The sequence below is a fragment of the Pseudophryne corroboree genome, chromosome 2, assembly GCF_028390025.1.
Source record: "Pseudophryne corroboree isolate aPseCor3 chromosome 2, aPseCor3.hap2, whole genome shotgun sequence".
Taxonomy (NCBI): domain Eukaryota; kingdom Metazoa; phylum Chordata; class Amphibia; order Anura; family Myobatrachidae; genus Pseudophryne; species Pseudophryne corroboree.
This window is the reverse complement of record NC_086445.1, coordinates 506,104,077-506,128,680: the sequence shown is the minus strand read 5'-3', so window position 1 is coordinate 506,128,680 and position 24,604 is coordinate 506,104,077. Positions and strand designations below refer to the sequence as shown.

The following is a 24,604-nucleotide window of genomic DNA, read 5'->3' as shown; positions in this document are numbered from 1 at the left end:
ATTTCTGCTTTTACAGCAGTATTACATGCAGGATATATAAGCAGTAGTAGGAGTGACAATCTGCAGCAGGCAGATTGTAGTGTGATAAGCTGCAGAGTGGTTAGCTTCAATCAGGGATGGACTGGGGCCTCCTTCCGGCACTGGCATACGTGTGCAAGAAGTGCCAGATGTGCAGTCCGGCCCTGGCTTCAATACAGGCTAGTGAGTATCATGCTGTAGTACAAATTGCTGCAGATAGTGAGACAGTATGAATGTGTTAGCTACAGTTTGCCAAACTCTACAGACATCCATAGAGATCAATCCTACCAGACCACATCTGGAGTGTTTCCCTGTTTTGTAAAAAGATCAGGATCTGCATACAGTACATTTCTGGGGCGTTTTGAAAGAACTGCAGCTAGAGTCAATAGACATAGTACTTAACGCCTAGAGTACAGCAAGCAGAACTAGAATTGTAGAAAATGAAAAGTGCCATTCTACGCCACTATAATATCATCACTGAAACCAGGGCTGTCACAGGGAACCCTGACCCAGCACCCCCCTCCTTCCCCAGCGCACGTGACCTTATGATGTCATACAGCAAGCACCAGGGAAACAGGAAGGTTTCTGCCTCAAGGTAGAACAGTGTGGCTGGGTGCTAATGGCTGTGACTGCCGCCACTATGGCCTTGCACCTTGGACTGTGGAAACAGTAGCACACCCCTCATTATGGACCGACATACTGATAAAAATTTAGACTATAGGTGATTGTGATCTGCGTTCCTATTCTAGCTGATGAGTATGTGTGGAGATTGTGCTGCCGCTGGAAAATGTGAAGCTCTCTAGATCTCACAAAAGCTGTGTTCAGAATAAAGAGAGAAACCCGGACACATACATAGGGTATATAAACACACTTACTCCATCCTCACTAGGTGAAACTTAAGAGAATCGCTATGCTACTGATGCCTACTGTGGACTTGTTATTCAATTATCCAATACTTTCCAACATAGTATAGGAAAAGTTACAAATAAATTAGAATTAGCTTGAACTTATGTTTGTGGACCACATAAACTATGACTCTCTCTGAGTTTATTGGTTTCTATTACAGGTACCATGCTGATTCTTTAGTTATAATGAACTTGTAAGCAACACTGCAATTACTTTATCTTTATATGTAGCCCAATAATTTATGCTAGTCACTATAATAGTGAATGACACTGGTTTAAATAATTTCTTGACTTCGTGTCACATGGTATATTCCTTACATTTTATTTATTTTAAACTAGACATCAGAGGAGTCACTTGTATAGGTGAAACCCGGTGCAGCATCCCCTGCACTCCCAAAAAGGGGCATGACGCATCACGGAGGGGCGTGGCATCAAGAGAAATCCTTGACAGTCGACATAACCTTGTTAGAAAGGGGTGTGGCTTCGTGGGCAGCCCCCAGTTTCATCACTCCAGGAGGCGTGCCCAGCATTCACGGAGATGCTGGTTTCCCTCGGAGACAGGGATGTATGCAGTGTCGGCTCCTCCACTATGACTGGAGCCAGGTGCTGCAGGTGAATGTTACACTGCAGCACCTGGTTCATGTCACTGTGGAGAAGCCGGCATTTTGGTGTCACCGCGCATGGTTTGCCAAGTTGCTTGCTAATTTGCTTTACTTACAAACATAAATCAGGCCCACAGTACCCAATATCTTCACTCACTGTAATTGGGTGAGGAGAGAGAGAGAGAGAAAAGGTAAATCCAGCCATGGAAGTTGCACAGTCTTAATTTGTCATTTTATAAAATGTGTATGTGGTACCATTTTTTTCTATACCCTCCCTGATTGATACAGTGCTCATGGGGGGGTCATTCCGAGTTGATCGCTCGCTGCCGTTTTTCGCAGCATAGCGATCAGGCTAAAATCCGGCTGTTCTGCGCATGCGTATGGGCCACAGGGCGCACGCGCCAAGTAATTTCACACAAAACTAAGCAATTTTACACAGGGTCGAGCGACGCTTTTCAGTCGCTCTGCTGATCGGTGTGTGATTGACAGGAAGTGTGTGTTTCTTGGCGGAAACTGACCGTTTTCCGGGAGTGTGCTAAAAAACCGCAGGCGTGTCAGGCTAAAACGCAGGAGTGGCTGGGGAAACGGGGGAGTGGCTGGCCGAACGCAGGGCGTGTTTGTGACGTCAAACCAGGAACTAAACGGACTGAGGTGATCGCAATCTAGGAGTAGGTCTGGAGCTACTCAGAAACTGCAGGAAAATATTTTCGAGCAGTTCTGCTAATCTTTCGTTCGCAATTCTGCTAAGCTAAGATACACTCCCAGAGGGCAGCGGCCTAGCGTTTGCAATGCTGCTGAAAGCAGCTAGCGAGCAATCAACTCGGAATGAGGGCCATAGTACTTGTATCAAACTTGTGGCTTGTTGCTGCAGGTACAGAATAGATGTGTCCTCTGTAATCCTTGCTGCAGTGACGCTAAACAGCCCTTCAAGTCGCACCATGCCGTGGCGGGACACAGTAGCGCATTTTTGCCGCTTCATAGACGCAATGTAATGCAATAGTATGCACAAGCAGCTTCTGATGATTAAAATTATATGCGGCATGCCTATATTCTGTATGTAATAGCATTTCTATCTGCATCCGAAATGAAACATTACAGTGTTTTCCAGGAAAACACTGTAGCATAGCATTTTGTATGCAAATAGTCGCACACAGAATATAGGTATGCGGCATATCATTTCAATCAGCAGAAGCTGCTCATGCATCCTATTGCATTACATTGCGTCTAATACGCATTTTTGTGTCAAAAAATTCAAAAATAGACGCTCGGCACTACAGAGTCACACGGCACTCACGCATTATGTGTAACGCGACTTGTAGCGAATGAAGCAAAGTTGTAAAGGGACACATCTGTGTCATTTTTGCAAACTATATATAACCAAAGTAGCATCTATTGTGAGCAAAGATGGATGTTGTTGTAAATGTGCAACTTATCATAAATAACTTTATCTTTCCACATACTAGACAGCCATTATCGAGACCCTTTTTCCCCCACACATTATATAATCTTCAGTGTTTTATTCTTACATGTCCAAAGGGATCAAGATGGTTGTTGGTCAGCTTCAGTTTTTGAAATGATACCAGTTGTCTCATCCAGTGAGCTCCAGTAGCTGGGGAGTCTGGGTGAACGTATAACCGTCCAGGCATTGCAGGCTCTGCTTTACCAGCCACCATCCTGCAAACAGAATTTCAATGCAGTTAAGATACCAGTGAATCAAAACCCAACTACGTTATTTCTGAGAAATTCTAGACAAGAACATTTGATGCCCAAATATGGAATATACAAGAACCATTTTTACAAAATAGGTGTGTCCACAAGTCCCAGGGGTGCGACTATGGGGTAAATTTACAAGCCCAACACTCCACAGAGGCAGCACTGACTAAGATAGTGAATGATTTGGTCACTGCTAAATCTAAAGGCCATTACTCACTACTTATTCTCCTTGATCTCTCTGCTGCTTTTGACACTGTTGACTACTCTCTTCTCATACAAACACTACAATCCCAAGGTCTTCAGGACACAGCCCTTTCTTGGTTCCTATCCTACCTATCTAATCGTTCCTTCAGTGTTCGTTTCTCTGAATCTACCTCCTCTTCGCTACCTCTCTCAGTTGGAGTACCGCAAGGCTCAGTCTTAGGTCCTCTGCTTTTCTCTATCTATACTACATCTCTTGGCAAACTAATAAACACTTTCGGATTTCAGTATCATCTGTATGCAGAAGATACTCAAATCTACCTATCCTCCCCAGATTTGTCACCATCTGTATTGGACCGTGCCACTGAATGCCTTTCTGCCATTTTATCTTGAATGACATCTCGCCACCTCAAACTTAATATTTCCAAAACAGTATTAATTAGATTTCCACCGGCTAATAGTTGTTACCAACCTGATATCTCTATCAGTGTTGATAACTCGGCAATCATCCCTACCCCACAAGCTCGCTGCCTAGGTGTCATTCTTGACTCTGAACTGTCCTGTGTTCCCCACATTCACTCTGTCTCAAGATCATGTTACATAGATCTAAGAAACATATCCAAAATATGACCATATCTTACACAAGACACTGCTAAAACTCTAATCCACGCTCTCATTATCTCCCGCATTGATTATTTTAATAGTCTCCTGACTGGTCTTCCCAAACATAGGCTCTCACCACTACAATCCATTTTGAATGCAGCTGTGAGGCAAATCTTCTTCGCCAGACGTTCATCGTCTGCAGATCCACTCTGTCAGTCCCTCCATTGGTTACCGGCAGTGCCGTAACTAGACATTTTAGTGCTGTGTGCAAGATAGGGCATCGACGCTCCCCCTCTATGCAAAAAAGGGGCAGTGCGCGCCTTAGGCGCGCACAAAAAATATAGGGGCATGGCTTCATGGGGAAGGGGTGTCGCAACAAAATAATACCAATTCACATTACATATTATAGTAGTCTCCGTTATTGAAATTACGCCACACAGTAGCACCACTACACCTGGTACAGCCCCTCTTACAAATTACGGAGGACAGATTCCCCTTTTTACACATTTTAAACATTATGGCAGACAGCATCCCCTTTTACACATTACGGCAGCCAGTTCCCCTTTTACACATTACGGCAGACAGCTTCCCCTATTTACACATTACGGCAGACAGCGTCCCCTTTTTACACTTTACGGCAGACAGCATCCCCTTTTACACATTACGGCAGCCAGTCCCGCTTTTACACATTACGGCAGACAGCTTCCCCTATTTACACATTACGGCAGACAGCATCCCCTTTTTACACATTACGGCAGACAGCTTCCCCTTTTTACACATTACGGCAGATAGCGTCCCCTTTTTACACATTACAGCAGCTAGATCCCCTTTTTACACATTACGGCAGATAGTCCCCCTTTTTACACATTACGGCAGACAGCGTCCCCTTTTTACACATTAAGGCAGACAGCACCCCCTTTTTTACACATTACTGCAGACTGCGTCCCCCTTTTTACACATTACGGCAGACAGCGTCCCCTTTTTTACACATTACGGCAGACTGTGTCCCCTTTTTTACACATTACAGCAGACATAGTCCCCCTTTTACACATTACAGCAGCTAGTCCCCCTTTTTACACATTACGGCAGATAGTCCCCCTTTTAACACATTACGTCAGACAGCATCCCCTTTTTACACATTACGGCAGACAGCATACCCTTTTTACACATTAAGGCAGACAGCGCCCCCTTTTTTACACATTATGGCAGACAGCGTCCCCTTTTTTACACATTACGGCAGACAGCGTCCCCCTTTTTACACATTACGGCAGACTGCATCCCTTTTTTTACACATTACAGCAGACAGAGTGCCCCTTTTACACATTAGGTAGACAGATAGATAGATAGATACTTACCATCTCTCAGGCAGTCAGTCTCCTCGGTGCTGGCAGCTCCGGGTGGCAGGGGAGAAGGAGGAGGAGGGAGAGGGAGGAGGGAGCCGCAGCAGCGCACTGTAATTGCCGGCGGCGCAGCTTCAGCAGTCCCTCTCCTTCTGCATTGGCTGGCCGCCGCAGCTGTGAATGCTGGGATGAGGGAAGCGTATCCCAGCATTCACAGCAGCACCGGGCCAGCCAATGAGGAAGGAGAGGGACTGCTGCAGCGACGCCGCTACCAATTACATAGTGCTGCTGCGGCTCCCTCCTCCCCCTCCCTCCTCCTCCTTCTCCGCTGCTCCCTCTCCTCCTCCGGCACAGGTGGCTCGTAATGAGTCAAATTGACTCATTACAAGCTGCTAGTCGCTGTGCCCTCGGTGCGACTGCGCTGTGTGCCAGGCACACCTGGCACACACGTAGTTCCGGCACTGGTTACCAGTATTCTACCGTATTAAATATAAAATACTTTTACTTACATACAAGGCTATTAACCAAACTGCACCAACATACATCTCTTCACTCATCTTAAAATATCTCCCTACCCAACCTCTCCGCTCTGCACAAGATCTGCATCTCTCATCCACACGCATTACTTGTGCGAGGGAGGGCATTCCACAGAGTGGGTGAAACCCGGATAAAGGGGGTCAATCTGACCCGATCGCATGCTGCACTTTTTCACAGCCGTACGATCGGGTCGGAACTGCGCATGCGCTGCGGCCGCAATGCGCAGGCGCGTTGTTGCCCAGCGACGGCTGTCACTGGGCAACGACGAGAACTACGAAGAAAGCGGTTGCAGCGATGACCGCAAGAAGATTGACAGCAGGAAGGCGGATCCGGGCGTCAACTGACCGTTTTCGGGGAGTGGTGAGTCCAACGCAGGCGTGTCGAGGCGTTTGGAGGGCGGATGTCTGACGTCAATTCCGGGACCTGACAGGCTTGAATGATCGCAACTGGTAAGTAAGTCCAGACCTACTCCTATTCTGCACAAGCGATCGCAGCCTTGCTATGCAAAAATCCACTCGCCCATAAGCGGCGTCTACCTGATCGCAGAGGCAGCAAAAAGTTGCTGCGTGCTATTGGGTCAGAATGAGGGCCCAAGTTCTGTAATTTGGAGTGTGAACAAGTAATGTTGCTATGGGCAACATCCCATCTTAAATAGAACTCCCATCTTAGTAAACTTACCTCATAATACATGCATGAAATAGTCCAGGATCCTGACAGGCATAACTCTCAAACGAAATGGAGACGCCTGTCTCTGGGCTCCAAGTCCTGAAGGGGCACCTGCATGCACAGCAGCACCTGTGTGGTTCACAGCGGGATCCAAGGGTGACTGCTGCTCTTCCAATGAAGCTCTGAGGCACACACGCTGCTGTAGATGTAATCGGCTCTGTCCTAAGAGCCCTGCTATCACCTGCAATAAGGGGACAGGATGGCTCCCATCTGTTGCCGCTATATATATACACATCATAATTGTTTCCATTTTTATAAAGGTGGGGCACCAAACTCCAACGGGCGACTGGGTTGAACTTACGCGACTGCTCTGCATCCAAATTCTTTCTGCGTCCTGACTGTAACCATTGGGATGTATGCACAGTATGACTTAAACATATGGAAAGACTTAAAATAAGGGCCTCTTGCATCTGATGCATAGACAGTATCCACCTCTGAATCACACCTATTATTGTTAACTGTATTTTAAATAACTTGCTCACATTTGTGTAGTGTGAATAAAAACAAGTATAAATTGGAAGATTTTACCATTGTACTGTAACTATGCAAGACAGTCAAGTGCTCTTGATTGGTATGTACCAAACACACTGGTAAGTGGTGAGTGTTTGTCTCATTATAATTAGAGATGAGCGGGTTCGGTTCCTCGGAATCCGAACCCGCCCGAACTTCAGTTTTTTTTACACGGGGCCGAGCGACTCGGATCTTCCCGCCTTGCTCGGTTAACCCGAGCGCGCCCGAACGTCATCATACCGCTGTCGGATTCTCGCGAGGCTCGGATTCTATCGCGAGACTCGGATTCTATATAAGGAGCCGCGCGTCGCCGCCATTTTCACACGTGCATTGAGATTGATAGGGAGAGGACGTGGCTGGCGTCCTCTCCGTTTAGAGTGACTAGAGTACTAGAGAGAGACACAAATTTTGGGGAGCATATAGGAGGAGTACTACTTGCTGCTGATAGTGTGACCAGTGACCAGTGCCACCAGTTTAATTAATCCGTTCTCTGCCTGAAAAAAAACGATACACAGTGTGACACAGTCACACATACCATATCTGTGCTCAGCCCAGTGTGCTGCATCATATACTGTATATCATTATCTGACTGCACTTAAGTACAGTGCACACTTTTGCTGCCAGAGTGCCACTGCCAGTGTGACTGACCAGTGACCACTGACCACCAGTATTGTGATTGTCTGCTGACCACCAGTATATTGTGATTGTCTGCCTGAAAAAGTTAAACACTCGTCGTGTGGTGTTTTTATAAACGCATTCTGCAGACAGTGTCCAGCAGGTCCGTCATTACATAATATATACCTGTCCAGCTGCAGTACTAGTGTGATATATATATATATTTTAATTTTATCTCATTATCATCCAGTCTATATTAGCAGCAGACACAGTACGGTAGTCCACGGCTGTAGCTACCTCTGTGTCGGCAGTCGCTCGTCCATCCATAATTGTATACCACCTACCCGTGGTTTTTTTTTTTTCTATCTTCTTGATACTAGTAGCTTACTTTAGGAGTCTGCAGTGCTGAGTCTGACAGACAGTGTCCAGCAGGTCCGTCATTACATAATATATATACCTGTCCGGCTGCAGTACTAGTGTGATATATATATATATATATTTTAATTTTATCTCATTATCATCCAGTCTATATTAGCAGCAGACACAGTACGGTAGTCCACGGCTGTAGCTACCTCTGTGTCGGCAGTCGCTCGTCCATCCATAATTGTATACCACCTACCCGTGGTTTTTTTTCTTCTATCTTCTTGATACTAGTAGCTTACTTTAGGAGTCTGCAGTGCTGAGTCTGACAGACAGTGTCCAGCAGGTCCGTCATTACATAATATATACCTGTCCGGCTGCAGTACTAGTGTGATATATATATATATATATATTTTAATTTTATCTCATTATCATCCAGTCTATATTAGCAGCAGACACAGTACGGTAGTCCACGGCTGTAGCTACCTCTGTGTCGGCAGTCGCTCGTCCATCCATAATTGTATACCACCTACCCGTGGTTTTTTTTTTTCTATCTTCTTGATACTAGTAGCTTACTTTAGGAGTCTGCAGTGCTGAGTCTGACAGACAGTGTCCAGCAGGTCCGTCATTACATAATATATACCTGTCCGGCTGCAGTACTAGTGTGATATATATATATATTTTAATTTTATCTCATTATCATCCAGTCTATATTAGCAGCAGACACAGTACGGTAGTCCACGGCTGTAGCTACCTCTGTGTCGGCAGTCGCTCGTCCATCCATAATTGTATACCACCTACCCGTGGTTTTTTTTTCCCTATCTTCTTGATACTAGTAGCTTACTTTAGGAGTCTGCAGTGCTGAGTCTGACAGACAGTGTCCAGTAGGTCCGTCATTACATAATCTATATACCTGTCCGGCTGCAGTACTAGTGTGATATATATATATATTTTAATTTTATCTCATTATCATCCAGTCTATATTAGCAGCAGACACAGTACGGTAGTCCACGGCTGTAGCTACCTCTGTGTCGGCAGTCGCTCGTCCATCCATAAGTATACTAGTATCCATCCATCTCCATTGTTTACCTGAGGTGCCTTTTAGTTGTGCCTATTAAAATATGGAGAACAAAAATGTTGAGGTTCCAAAATTAGGGAAAGATCAAGATCCACTTCCACCTCGTGCTGAAGCTGCTGCCACTAGTCATGGCCGAGACGATGAAATGCCAGCAACGTCGTCTGCCAAGGCCGATGCCCAATGTCATAGTACAGAGCATGTAAAATCCAAAACACCAAATATCAGTAAAAAAAGGACTCAAAAATCTAAAATAAAATTGTCGGAGGAGAAGCGTAAACTTGCCAATATGCCATTTACCACATGGAGTGGCAAGGAACGGCTGAGGCCCTGGCCTATGTTCATGGCTAGTGGTTCAGCTTCACATGAGGATGGAAGCACTCAGCCTCTCGCTAGAAAATGAAAAGACTCAAGCTGGCAAAAGCACCGCAAAGAACTGTGCGTTCTTCGAAATCCCAAATCCACAAGGAGAGTCCAATTGTGTCGGTTGCGATGCCTGACCTTCCCAACACTGGACGTGAAGAGCATGCGCCTTCCACCATTTGCACGCCCCCTGCAAGTGCTGGAAGGAGCACCCGCAGTCCAGTTCCTGATAGTCAGATTGAAGATGTCAGTGTTGAAGTACACCAGGATGAGGAGGATATGGGTGTTGCTGGCGCTGGGGAGGACATTGACAAGGAGGATTCTGATGGTGAGGTGGTTTGTTTAAGTCAGGCACCCGGGGAGACACCTGTTGTCCGTGGGAGGAATATGGCCATTGACATGCCTGGTGAAAATACAAAAAAAAATCAGCTCTTCGGTGTGGAAGTATTTCAACAGAAATGCGGACAACATTTGTCAAGCCGTGTGTTGCCTTTGTCAAGCTGTAATAAGTAGTGGTAAGGACGTTAACCACCTCGGAACATCCTCCCTTATACGTCACCTGCAGCGCATTCATAATAAGTCAGTGACAAGTTCAAAAACTTTGGGCGACAGCGGAAGCAGTCCACTGACCAGTAAATCCCTTCCTCTTGTAACCAAGCTCAAGCAAACCACCCCACCAACTCCCTCAGTGTCAATTTCCTCCTTCCCCAGGAATGCCAATAGTCCTGCAGGCCATGTCACTGGCAATTCTGACGAGTCCTCTCCTGCCTGGGATTCCTCCGATGCATCCTTGCGTGTAACGCCTACTGCTGCTGGCGCTGCTGTTGTTGCTGCTGGGAGTCGATGGTCATCCCAGAGGGGAAGTCGTAAGCCCACTTTTACTACTTCCACCAAGCAATTGACTGTCCAACAGTCCTTTGCGAGGAAGATGAAATATCACAGCAGTCATCCTGTTGCAAAGCGGATAACTGAGGCCTTGACAACTATGTTGGTGTTAGACGTGCGTCCGGTATCCGCCGTTAGTTCACAGGGAACTAGACAATTTCTTGAGGTAGTGTGCCCCCGTTACCAAATACCATCTAGGTTCCACTTCTCTAGGCAGGCGATACCGAGAATGTACACGGACGTCAGAAAAAGACTCACCAGTGTCCTAAAAAATGCAGTTGTACCCAATGTCCACTTAACCACGGACATGTGGACAAGTGGAGCAGGGCAGGGTCAGGACTATATGACTGTGACAGCCCACTGGGTAGATGTATGGACTCCCGCCGCAAGAACAGCAGCGGCGGCACCAGTAGCAGCATCTCGCAAACGCCAACTCTTTCCTAGGCAGGCTACGCTTTGTATCACCGGTTTCCAGAATACGCACACAGCTGAAAACCTCTTACGGCAACTAAGGAAGATCATCGCGGAATGGCTTACCCCAATTGGACTCTCCTGTGGATTTGTGGCATCGGACAACGCCAGCAATATTGTGTGTGCATTAAATATGGGCAAATTCCAGCACGTCCCATGTTTTGCACATACCTTGAATTTGGTGGTGCAGAATTTTAAAAAAAACGACAGGGGCGTGCAAGAGATGCTGTCGGTGGCCAGAAGAATTGCGGGACACTTTCGGCGTACAGGCACCACGTACAGAAGACTGGAGCAACACCAAAAACGCCTGAACCTGCCCTGCCATCATCTGAAGCAAGAAGTGGTAACGAGGTGGAATTCAACCCTATATATGCTTCAGAGGTTGGAGGAGCAGCAAAAGGCCATTCAAGCCTATACAATTGAGCACGATATAGGAGGTGGAATGCACCTGTCTCAAGCGCAGTGGAGAATGATTTCAACGTTGTGCAAGGTTCTGCTGCCCTTTGAACTTGCCACACGTGAAGTCAGTTCAGACACTGCCAGCCTGAGTCAGGTCATTCCCCTCATCAGGCTTTTGCAGAAGAAGCTGGAGACATTGAAAGAGGAGCTAACACGGAGCGATTCCGCTAGGCATGTGGGACTTGTGGATGGAGCCCTTAATTCGCTTAACAAGGATTCACAGGTGGTCAATCTGTTGAAATCAGATCACTACATTTTGGCCACCGTGCTCGATCCTAGATTTAAAACCTACCTTGGATCTCTCTTTCCGGCAGACACAAGTCTGCTGGGGTTCAAAGACCTGCTGGTGAGAAAATTGTCAAGTCAAGCGGAACGCGACCTGTCAACATCTCCTCCTTCACATTCTCCCGCAACTGGGGGTGCGAGGAAAAGGCTCAGAATTCCGAGCCCACCCGCTGGCGGTGATGCAGGGCAGTCTGGAGCGACTGCTGATGCTGACATCTGGTCCGGACTGAAGGACCTGACAATGATTACGGACATGTCGTCTACTGTCACTGCATATGATTCTCTCCCCATTGAAAGAATGGTGGAGGATTATATGAGTGACCGCATCCAAGTAGGCACGTCAGACAGTCCGTACTTATACTGGCAGGAAAAAGAGGCAATTTGGAGGCCCTTGCACAAACTGGCTTTATTCTACCTAAGTTGCCCTCCCACAAGTGTGTACTCCGAAAGAGTGTTTAGTGCCGCCGCTCACCTTGTCAGCAATCGGCGTATGAGGTTACTTCCAGAAAATGTGGAGAAGATGATGTTCATTAAAATGAATTATAATCAATTCCTCCGTGGAGACATTGACCAGCAGCAATTGCCTCCACAAAGTACACAGGGAGCTGAGATGGTGGATTCCAGTGGGGACGAATTGATAATCTGTGAGGAGGGGGATGTACACGGTGATATATCGGAGGATGATGATGAGGTGGACATCTTGCCTCTGTAGAGCCAGTTTGTGCAAGGAGAGATTAATTGCTTCTTTTTTGGTGGGGGTCCAAACCAACCCGTCATTTCAGTCACAGTCGTGTGGCAGACCCTGTCACTGAAATGATGGGTTGGTTAAAGTGTGCATGTCCTGTTTATACAACATAAGGGTGGGTGGGAGGGCCCAAGGACAATTCCATCTTGCACCTCTTTTTTCTTTAATTTTCCTTTGCGTCATGTGCTGTTTGGGGAGTATTTTTTTGAAGGGCCATCCTGCGTGACACTGCAGTGCCACTCCTAGATGGGCCAGGTGTTTGTGTCGGCCACTAGGGTCGCTTAGCTTACTCACACAGCTACCTCATTGCGCCTCTTTTTTTCTTTGCGTCATGTGCTGTTTGGGGAGTGTTTTTTGGAAGGGCCATCCTGCGTGACACTGCAGTGCCACTCCTAGATGGGCCCGGTGTTTGTGTCGGCCACTAGGGTCGCTTAGCTTACTCACACAGCTACCTCATTGCGCCTCTTTTTTTCTTTGCGTCATGTGCTGTTTGGGGAGTGTTTTTTGGAAGGGCCATCCTGCGTGACACTGCAGTGCCACTCCTAGATGGGCCAGGTGTTTGTGTCGGCCACAAGGGTCGCTTAGCTTACTCACACAGCTACCTCATTGCGCCTCTTTTTTTCTTTGCGTCATGTGCTGTTTGGGGAGTGTTTTTTGGAAGGGCCATCCTGCGTGACACTGCAGTGCCACTCCTAGATGGGCCAGGTGTTTGTGTCGGCCACTAGGGTCGCTTAGCTTACTCACACAGCTACCTCATTGCGCCTCTTTTTTTCTTTGCGTCATGTGCTGTTTGGGGAGTGTTTTTTGGAAGGGCCATCCTGCGTGACACTGCAGTACCACTCCTAGATGGGCCAGGTGTTTGTGTCGGCCACTAGGGTCGCTTAGCTTACTCACACAGCTACCTCATTGCGCCTCTTTTTTTCTTTGCGTCATGTGCTGTTTGGGGAGTGTTTTTTGGAAGGGCCATCCTGCGTGACACTGCAGTGCCACTCCTAGATGGGCCAGGTGTTTGTGTCGGCCACTAGGGTCGCTTAGCTTAGTCATCCAGCGACCTCGGTGCAAATTTTAGGACTAAAAATAATATTGTGATGTGTGAGGTGTTCAGAATAGACTGAAAATGAGTGGAAATTATGGTTTTTGAGGTTAATAATACTTTGGGATCAAAATGACCCCCAAATTCTATGATTTAAGCTGTTTTTTAGTGTTTTTTGAAAAAAACACCCGAATCCAAAACACACCCGAATCCGACAAAAAAAATTCGGTGAGGTTTTGCCAAAACGCGGTCGAACCCAAAACACGGCCGCGGAACCGAACCCAAAACCAAAACACAAAACCCGAAAAATTTCAAGTGCACATCTCTAATTATAATGTCTCAACAGCAGAATGAGACATACTGTACACACGGGCCCTCATTCCGAGTTGTTCGCTCGCAAGCTGCTTTTAGCAGCATTGCACACGCTAAGCGGCCACCCTCTGGGAGTGAATCATAGCTTAGCAAAATTGTGAACGAAAGATTCTCAAAATTGCGAATATAAATTTCTTATCAGTTTCTGAGTAGCTCAACACTTACTCTTCCAGTGCGATCAGTTCAGTGCTTGTTGTTCCTGGTTTGACGACACAAACACACCCAGCGTTCGCCCAGACACTCCCCCGTTTCTTCAGCCACTCCCGCGTTTTTCCCAGAGACGGCAGCGTTTTTTCACACACTCCCATAAAACGGCAAGTTACCGCCCAGAAACACCCACTTCCTGTCAATCACACTCCGATCACCAGAACGAAGAAAAAACCTCGTAATGCCGTGAGTAAAATACCAAACTCCTTAGCAAATTTACTTGGCGCAGTCGCAGTGCGAACATTGCGCATACGCAATTAGCGGAAAATCGCTGCGATGTGAAGAAAATTGCCGAGCGAACAACTCGGAATGAGGGCCACTATTTGATGTAGTAAACAAATGAAGGTTTTGCAGGAGATTAGAAAAACAACAATGAGTAAATGGACTAATAAGTATAGCTAGAACAGGAGCAGACAACATAACCTTGCAAGCTGTTGCTGCTTTGCAACTCACATCATCCCCACCTAGCCTTGTAGATCCCAGTAAGCATGAAAAAATTTAATAAAAACAGAGAATTTGTCACTCACTATGTGAAGGATAACTGAACCACATACGGGGGAATTCAAATGTTATCGCCCCTGATCTCCCGAATAAAGTGACAATATACAATTTATATCCTCTATCACGCTGATCGGGACCATAAAGCATGGTTGACATTGCACAAGTACATACACAGTGCTGCAAGTATGGTTGTACGGGCATACCGGTAAGAAATTCCCAGCCGGTACGCCGTACTGCTGGGCCGTCCACCATACCTGTCTCCCGCTGGCTGCTATGTGAGGGGAAGAGAGCACAGCGCAGCGCCTCTCCTGTCCCTCAATTCTCTGGGATGGATTGTCCGGTCTCCGGCGGCTGCTCTCTCCTCCCCTCACACAGCAGAAACAAGAGGCAGCGGTGAGCAGGGTGGAGGCACTGTATATCTGGCACTGTGAGGGCATTTGTATATCTGGCACTGTGGGGGCATTTGTATATCTGGCACTGTGGGGGTATTTGTGTATCTGGCACTGTGGGGCCTTTGCGTATCTGGCACTGTGGGGGCATTTGTATATCTGGCACTGTGGGGGCATTTGTATATCTGGCACTGTGGGGCAATGTATATCTGGCACTATGGGGGCATTTGTGTATCTGGCACTGTGGGGGCATTTGTGTATCTGGCACTGTGGGGGAATTTGTATATCTGGCACTGTGGGACAATGTATATCTGGCATTGTGGGGGTATTTGTGTATCTGGCACTGTGCGGGAATTTGTGTATCTGGCACTGTGGAGCAATGTATATCTGACACTGTGGGGGCATTTGTGTATCTGGCACCGTGGGGCAATGTATATCTGGCACTGTGGGGCATTTGTGTATCTGGCACTGTGGGGCAATGTGTATCTGACACTGGGGCATTTGTATATCTGACAATGTGGGGCAATGTGTATCTAGCACTGTGGGGGCAATTGTGTATCTGGCACTGTGGTAGCAATTGTGTATCTGGCACTGTGGGGGCAATGTGTATCTGACACTGTGGGAAAATGTATATCTGGCACTGTGGAGGCATTTGTGTATCTGGCGCTGTGGGGCATTTGTGTATCTGGCACTGTGGGGGCATTTGTGTATCTGAAACTGTGGGGCAATGTATATCTGGCACTGTGGGGGCATTTGTGTATCTGGCACTGTGGAACCTTTGTGTATCTGGCACTGTGGGGGCATTTGTGTATCTGACACTGTGGGGAAATGTATATCTGGCATTGTGGGGGCATTTGTGTATCTGGCACTGTGGGACCTTTGTGTATCTGGCACTGTGGGGGCATTTGTGTATCTGACACTGTGGGGCAATGTATATCTGGCACTGTGGGGGCATTTGTGTATCTGGCACTGTGGGGGCATTTGTGTTTCTGGCACTGTGGGGGCATTTGTGTTTCTGGTACTCTGGGGCATTTGTGTATCTGCAACTCTGGGGCATTTGTGTATCTGGCACTCTGGGGCAATGTGTATCTGGCACTCTGGGGTAATGTAAATCTGGCACTATTGGGGTCATATGTGTATCTGGCCCCTCCATATGTGTATCACGGCCCGATTTTCATTGGCCACGCCCCATGTGGCATTTGGTCACGCCCATTTTTTGGCACGCGCACACAGTACCTATAAGACATTTTTTCTACTTGCGCCACTGTCCATACATACTACATTCTGTGTGGATGGAAATGTGCACACATGTCTGTGAAGGGCCCTACACACTGCGCGGTTTGAGCAATGAACAATACAAATGAAGAACGATTTTTCGGGAATTTGTAGTAATGATTTTGAGCATACACACTGACCAATTTGTATGAACGATTTTAAGGATTCTGGTTCATTTAAATACTGGGCACAGTTTAATAGATGGCCGGGCAGAACTTCTGGGTCCAATAAATAGCAACAGTCTTTTTAAATCATTAAAGAAAAAGCAGAGAAAATTATGAAGACCGAGAGCCGACGTGTAATAATAAAAGATTTATTAAACAGTATAATTAGACATATATATAAAAGATTATTACAAACTTCATTGATACCATGAATTAATATAGTTAGGCACCCTAATAGTATAGCTGTATTATCTTACAATCCGATAATGTGACTAAGTAGCAGCAATGATAACAATGTAAATAAATATATAGAGAGAGGTAAGAAATAATAATTAGAGATTAGGGAATAAATAGTTCACTATTACCTATAAGCCATTTTATAATGTTGTAATCATATGACTAAAATATATATATATATATATATATATATATATATATATATGGTATAGATATCAATAGTATGCCCTATACCCTGACTCATTAGTGCTGTTGAAGTTGCCTATATCTTTGCAGCAAGCCCTGTGGTGTATCTGGTCTGGATACTGGCCCGCTATGCAAACTAACCCAGGTTCTAGCCCCAGTGAGGCACCATATGTTGATTTAATTTTTTTTTTTAATTCTCTAATTATTATTTCTTACCCCTGTCTATATATACTTTTTTATGTGATCTCAATTTAGTAGGTCTAATCGGTTGGATCATTCCCTACTAATTAGAGATGAGCGCCTGAAATTTTTCGGGTTTTGTGTTTTGGTTTTGGGTTCGGTTCCGCGGCCGTGTTTTGGGTTCGAACGCGTTTTGGCAAAACCTCACCGAATTTTTTTTGTCGGATTCGGGTGTGTTTTGGATTCGGGTGTTTTTTTCAAAAAACACTAAAAAACAGCTTAAATCATAGAATTTGGGGGTCATTTTGATCCCAAAGTATTATTAACCTCAAAAACCATAATTTACACTCATTTTCAGTCTATTCTGAATACCTCACACCTCACAATATTATTTTTAGTCCTAAAATTTGCACCGAGGTCGCTGTGTGAGTAAGATAAGCGACCCTAGTGGCCGACACAAACACCGGGCCCATCTAGGAGTGGCACTGCAGTGTCACGCAGGATGTCCCTTCCAAAAAACCCTCCCCAAACAGCACATGACGCAAAGAAAAAAAGAGGCGCAATGAGGTAGCTGTGTGAGTAAGATTAGCGACCCTAGTGGCCGACACAAACACCGGGCCCATCTAGGAGTGGCACTGCAGTGTCACGCAGGATGGCCCTTCCAAAAAACCCTCCCCAAACAGCACATGACGCAAAGAAAAAAAGAGGCGCAATGAGGTAGCTGTGTGAGTAAGATTAGCGACCCTAGTGGCCGACACAAACACCGGGCCCATCTAGGAGTGGCACTGCAGTGTCACGCAGGATGTCCCTTCCAAAAAACCCTCCCCAAACAGCACATGACGCAAAGAAAAAAAGAGGCGCAATGAGGTAGCTGTGTGAGTAAGATTAGCGACCCTAGTGGCCGACACAAACACCGGGCCCATCTAGGAGTGGCACTGCAGTGTCACGCAGGATGTCCCTTCCAAAAAACCCTCCCCAATCAGCACATGATGCAAAGAAAAAGAAAAGAAAAAAGAGGTGCAAGATGGAATTGTCCTTGGGCCCTCCCACCCACCCTTATGTTGTATAAACAAAACAGGACATGCACACTTTAACCAACCCATCATTTCAGTGACAGGGTCTGCCACACGACTGTGACTGATATGACGGGTTGGTTTGGACCCCCCCCAAAAAAGAAGCAATTAATCTCTCCTTGCACAAACTGGCTCTACAGAGGCAAGATGTCCACCTCATCTTCACCCTCCGATATATCACCGTGTACATCCCCCTCCTCACAGATTATCAATTCGTCCCCACTGGAATCCACCATCTCAGCTCCCTGTGTACTTTGTGGAGGCAATTGCTGCTGGTCAATGTCTCCGCGGAGGAATTGATTATAATTCATTTTAATGAACATCATCTTCTCCACATTTTCTGGATGTAACCTCGTACGCCGATTGCTGACAAGGTGAGCGGCGGCACTAAACACTCTTTCGGAGTACACACTTGTGGGAGGGCAACTTAGGTAGAATAAAGCCAGTTTGTGCAAGGGCCTCCAAATTGCCTCTTTTTCCTGCCAGTATAAGTACGGACTGTGTGACGTGCCTACTTGGATGCGGTCACTCATATAATCCTCCACCATTCTATCAATGTTGAGAGAATCATATGCAGTGACAGTAGACGACATGTCCGTAATCGTTGTCAGGTCCTTCAGTCCGGACCAGATGTCAGCATCAGCAGTCGCTCCAGACTGCCCTGCATCACCGCCAGCGGGTGGGCTCGGAATTCTGAGCCTTTTCCTCGCACCCCCAGTTGCAGGAGAATGTGAAGGAGGAGATGTTGACAGGTCGCGTTCCGCTTGACTTGACAATTTTGTCACCAGCAGGTCTTTCAACCCCAGCAGACCTGTGTCTGCCGGAAAGAGAGATCCAAGGTAGGCTTTAAATCTAGGATCGAGCACGGTGGCCAAAATGTAGTGCTCTGATTTCAACATATTGACCACCCGTGAATCCTTGTTAAGCGAATTAAGGGCTGCATCCACAAGTCCCACATGCCTAGCGGAATCGCTCCCTTTTAGCTCCTTCTTCAATGCCTCCAGCTTCTTCTGCAAAAGCCTGATGAGGGGAATGACCTGACTCAGGCTGGCAGTGTCTGAACTGACTTCACGTGTGGCAAGTTCAAAGGGCATCAGAACCTTGCACAACGTTGAAATCATTCTCCACTGCACTTGAGACAGGTGCATTCCACCTCCTATATCGTGCTCAATTGTATAGGCTTGAATGGCCTTTTGCTGCTCCTCCAACCTCTGAAGCATATAGAGGGTTGAATTCCACCTCGTTACCACTTCTTGCTTCAGGTGATGGCAGGGCAGGTTCAGTAGTTTTTGGTGGTGCTCCAGTCTTCTGTACGTGGTGCCTGTACGCCGAAAGTGTCCCGCAATTTTTCTGGCCACCGACAGCATCTCTTGCACGCCCCTGTCGTTTTTTAAAAAATTCTGCACCACCAAATTCAAGGTATGTGCAAAACATGGGACGTGCTGGAATTTGCCCATATTTAATGCACACACAATATTGCTGGCGTTGTCCGATGCCACAAATCCACAGGAGAGTCCAATTGGGGTAAGCCATTCCGCGATGATCTTCCTCAGTTGCCGTAAGAGGTTTTAAGCTGTGTGCGTATTCTGGAAAGCGGTGATACAAAGCGTAGCCTGCCTAGGAAAGAGTTGGCGTTTGCGAGATGCTGCTACTGGTGCCGCCGCTGCTGTTCTTGCGGCGGGAGTCCATACATCTACCCAGTGGGCTGTCACAGTCATATAGTCCTGACCCTGCCCTGCTCCACTTGTCCACATGTCCGTGGTTAAGTGGACATTGGGTACAACTGCATTTTTTAGGACACTGGTGAGTCTTTTTCTGACGTCCGTGTACATTCTCGGTATCGCCTGCCTAGAGAAGTGGAACCTAGATGGTATTTGGTAACGGGGGCACACTGCCTCAATAAATTGTCTAGTTCCCTGTGAACTAACGGCGGATACCGGACGCACGTCTAACACCAACATAGTTGTCAAGGACTCAGTTATCCGCTTTGCAGTAGGATGACTGCTGTGATATTTCATCTTCCTCGCAAAGGACTGTTGAACAGTCAATTGCTTACTGGAAGTAGTACAAGTGGGCTTACGACTTCCCCTCTGGGATGACCATCGACTCCCAGCGGCAACAACAGCAGCGCCAGCAGCAGTAGGCGTTACACGCAAGGATGCATCGGAGGAATCCCAGGCAGGAGAGGACTCGTCAGAATTGCCAGTGACATGGCCTGCAGGACTATTGGCATTCCTGGGGAAGGAGGAAATTGACACTGAGGGAGTTGGTGGGGTGGTTTGCGTGAGCTTGGTTACAAGAGGAAGGGATTTACTGGTCAGTGGACTGCTTCCGCTGTCACCCAAAGTTTTTGAACTTGTCACTGACTTATTATGAATGCGCTGCAGGTGACGTATAAGGGAGGATGTTCCGAGGTGGTTAACGTCCTTACCCCTACTTATTACAGCTTGACAAAGGGAACACACGGCTTGACACCTGTTGTCCGCATTTCTGGTGAAATACCTCCACACCGAAGAGCTGATTTTTTTGGTATTTTCACCTGGCATGTCAACGGCCATATTCCTCCCACGGACAACAGGTGTCTCCCCGGGTGCCTGACTTAAACAAACCACCTCACCATCAGAATCCTCCTGGTCAATTTCCTCCCCAGCGCCAGCAACACCCATATCCTCCTCATCCTGGTGTACTTCAACACTGACATCTTCAATCTGACTATCAGGAACTGGACTGCGGGTGCTCCTTCCAGCACTTGCAGGGGGCGTGCAAATGGTGGAAGGCGCATGCTCTTCACGTCCAGTGTTGGGAAGGTCAGGCATCGCAACCGACACAATTGGACTCTCCTTGTGGATTTGGGATTTCGAAGAATGCACAGTTCTTTGCTGTGCTGCTTTTGCCAGCTTGAGTCTTTTCATTTTTCTAGCGAGAGGCTGAGTGCTTCCATCCTCATGTGAAGCTGAACCACTAGCCATGAACATAGGCCAGGGCCTCAGCCGTTCCTTGCCACTCCGTGTGGTAAATGGCATATTGGCAAGTTTACGCTTCTCCTCCGACAATTTTATTTTAGGTTTTGGAGTCCTTTTTTTACTGATATTTGGTGTTTTGGATTTGACATGCTCTGTACTATGACATTGGGCATCGGCCTTGGCAGACGACGTTGCTGGCATTTCATCGTCTCGGCCATGACTAGTGGCAGCAGCTTCAGCACGAGGTGGAAGTGGATCTTGATCTTTCCCTAATTTTGGAACCTCAACATTTTTGTTCTCCATATTTTAATAGGCACAACTAAAAGGCACCTCAGGTAAACAATGGAGATGGATGGATTGGATACTAGTATACAATTATGGACGGGCTGCCGAGTGCCGACACAGAGGTAGCCACAGCCGTGAACTACCGCACTGTACTGTGTCTGCTGCTAATATATAGACTGGTTGATAAAGAGATAGTATACTCGTAACTAGTATGTATGTATAAAGAAAGAAAAAAAAACCACGGTTAGGTGGTATATACAATTATGGACGGGCTGCCGAGTGCCGACACAGAGGTAGCCACAGCCGTGAACTACCGCACTGTACTGTGTCTGCTGCTAATATATAGACTGGTTGATAAAGAGATAGTATACTCGTAACTAGTATGTATGTATAAAGAAAGAAAAAAAAACCACGGTTAGGTGGTATATACAATTATGGACGGGCTGCCGAGTGCCGACACAGAGGTAGCCACAGCCGTGAACTACCGCACTGTACTGTGTCTGCTGCTAATATATAGACTGGTTGATAAAGAGATAGTATACTCGTAACTAGTATGTATGTATAAAGAAAGAAAAAAAAACCACGGTTAGGTGGTATATACAATTATGGACGGGCTGCCGAGTGCCGACACAGAGGTAGCCACAGCCGTGAACTACCGCACTGTACTGTGTCTGCTGCTAATATATAGACTGGTTGATAAAGAGATAGTATACTCGTAACTAGTATGTATGTATAAAGAAAGAAAAAAAAAAACCACGGTTAGGTGGTATATACAATTATGGACGGGCTGCCGAGTGCCGACACAGAGGTAGCCACAGCCGTGAACTACCGCACTGTACTGTGTCTGCTGCTAATATATAGACTGGTTGATAAAGAGATAGTATACTCGTAACTAGTATGTATGTATAAAGAAAGAAAAAAAAACCACGGTTAGGTGGTATATACAATTATGGACGGGCTGCCGAGTGCCGACACAGAGGTAGCCACAGCCGTGAACTACCGCACTGTACTGTGTCTGCTGCTAATATATAGACTGGTTGATAAAGAGATAGTATACTCGTAACTAGTATGTATGTATAAAGAAAGAAAAAAAAACCACGGTTAGGTGGTATATACAATTATGGACGGGCTGCCGAGTGCCGACACAGAGGTAGCCACAGCCGTGAACTACCGCACTGTACTGTGTCTGCTGCTAATATATAGACTGGTTGATAAAGAGATAGTATACTCGTAACTAGTATGTATGTATAAAGAAAGAAAAAAAAAACCACGGTTAGGTGGTATATACAATTATGGACGGGCTGCCGAGTGCCGACACAGAGGTAGCCACAGCCGTGAACTACCGCACTGTACTGTGTCTGCTGCTAATATAGACTGGTTGATAAAGAGATAGTATACTCGTAACTAGTATGTATGTATAAAGAAAGAAAAAAAAACCACGGTTAGGTGGTATATACAATTATGGACGGGCTGCCGAGTGCCGACACAGAGGTAGCCACAGCCGTGAACTACCGCACTGTATTGTGTCTGCTGCTAATATATAGACTGGTTGATAAAGAGATAGTATACTCGTAACTAGTATGTATGTATAAAGAAAGAAAAAAAAACCACGGTTAGGTGGTATATACAATTATGGACGGGCTGCCGAGTGCCGACACAGAGGTAGCCACAGCCGTGAACTACCGCACTGTACTGTGTCTGCTGCTAATATATAGACTGGTTGATAAAGAGATAGTATACTCGTAACTAGTATGTATGTATAAAGAAAGAAAAAAAAAACCACGGTTAGGTGGTATATACAATTATGGACGGGCTGCCGAGTGCCGACACAGAGGTAGCCACAGCCGTGAACTACCGCACTGTACTGTGTCTGCTGCTAATATATAGACTGGTTGATAAAGAGATAGTATACTCGTAACTAGTATGTATGTATAAAGAAAGAAAAAAAAAACCACGGTTAGGTGGTATATACAATTATGGACGGGCTGCCGAGTGCCGACACAGAGGTAGCCACAGCCGTGAACTACCGCACTGTACTGTGTCTGCTGCTAATATAGACTGGTTGATAAAGAGATAGTATACTCGTAACTAGTATGTATGTATAAAGAAAGAAAAAAAAACCACGGTTAGGTGGTATATACAATTATGGACGGGCTGCCGAGTGCCGACACAGAGGTAGCCACAGCCGTGAACTACCGCACTGTACTGTGTCTGCTGCTAATATAGACTGGTTGATAAAGAGATAGTATACTACTAATATTATATATACTGGTGGTCAGGTCACTGGTCACTAGTCACACTGGCAGTGGCACTCCTGCAGCAAAAGTGTGCACTGTTTAATTTTAATATAATATTATGTACTCCTGGCTCCTGCTATAACCTATAACTGGCACTGCAGTAGTGCTCCCCAGTCTCCCCCACAATTATAAGCTGTGTGAGCTGAGCAGTCAGACAGATATATAATATATATAGATGATGCAGCACACTGGCCTGAGCCTGAGCAGTGCACACAGATATGGTATGTGACTGACTGAGTCACTGTGTGTATCGCTTTTTTCAGGCAGAGAACGGATATATTAAATAAACTGCACTGTGTGTCTGGTGGTCACTCACTATATAATATATTATGTACTCCTGGCTCCTGCTATAACCTATAACTGGCACTGCAGTAGTGCTCCCCAGTCTCCCCCACAATTATAAGCTGTGTGAGCTGAGCAGTCAGACAGATATATATAATATTATATATAGATAATAGATGATGCAGCACACTGGCCTGAGCCTGAGCAGTGCACACAGATATGGTATGTGTGTGACTGAGTCACTGTGTGCTGTGTATCGCTTTTTTCAGGCAGAGAACGGATTATAAAGTAAACTGCACTGTCCTCACTAGTAAACTCTCTCCACTCAGTCTCTACACTTCTACAGTAACAGTACTCCTCCTAGTCAGCTCCAGTAAATCTCTCTCAGTCTCTTATAATCTAAATGGAGAGGACGCCAGCCACGTCCTCTCCCTATCAATCTCAATGCACGTGTGAAAATGGCGGCGACGCGCGGCTCCTTATATAGAATCCGAGTCTCGCGATAGAATCCGAGCCTCGCGAGAATCCGACAGCGTCATGATGACGTTCGGGCGCGCTCGGGTTAACCGAGCAAGGCGGGAAGATCCGAGTCGCTCGGACCCGTGAAAAAAAACATGAAGTTCTGTGGGTTCGGATTCAGAGAAACCGAACCCGCTCATCTCTACTACTAATGTGACCATCCATACAGAGAAAATATCTCTTTATGATTTGACACTAAGTAAAAAATAAATAAATGGTCTAGATGTC

The 24,604-nt window shown here is 46.3% G+C and overlaps 1 protein-coding gene across 1 annotated transcript in view; it reads right to left on the bottom strand.

The window, feature by feature from the left end:
* TBX4 (T-box transcription factor 4) overlaps window positions 1-24,604 on the bottom strand; it is a 286,861-nt gene that overhangs the window by 68,150 nt on the left and 194,107 nt on the right. The window contains exon 5 of the mRNA XM_063957170.1: window positions 3,052-3,199. Coding sequence (XP_063813240.1) covers window positions 3,052-3,199 — 148 coding nt within the window. The remainder of the gene's footprint in view (window positions 1-3,051; window positions 3,200-24,604) is intronic.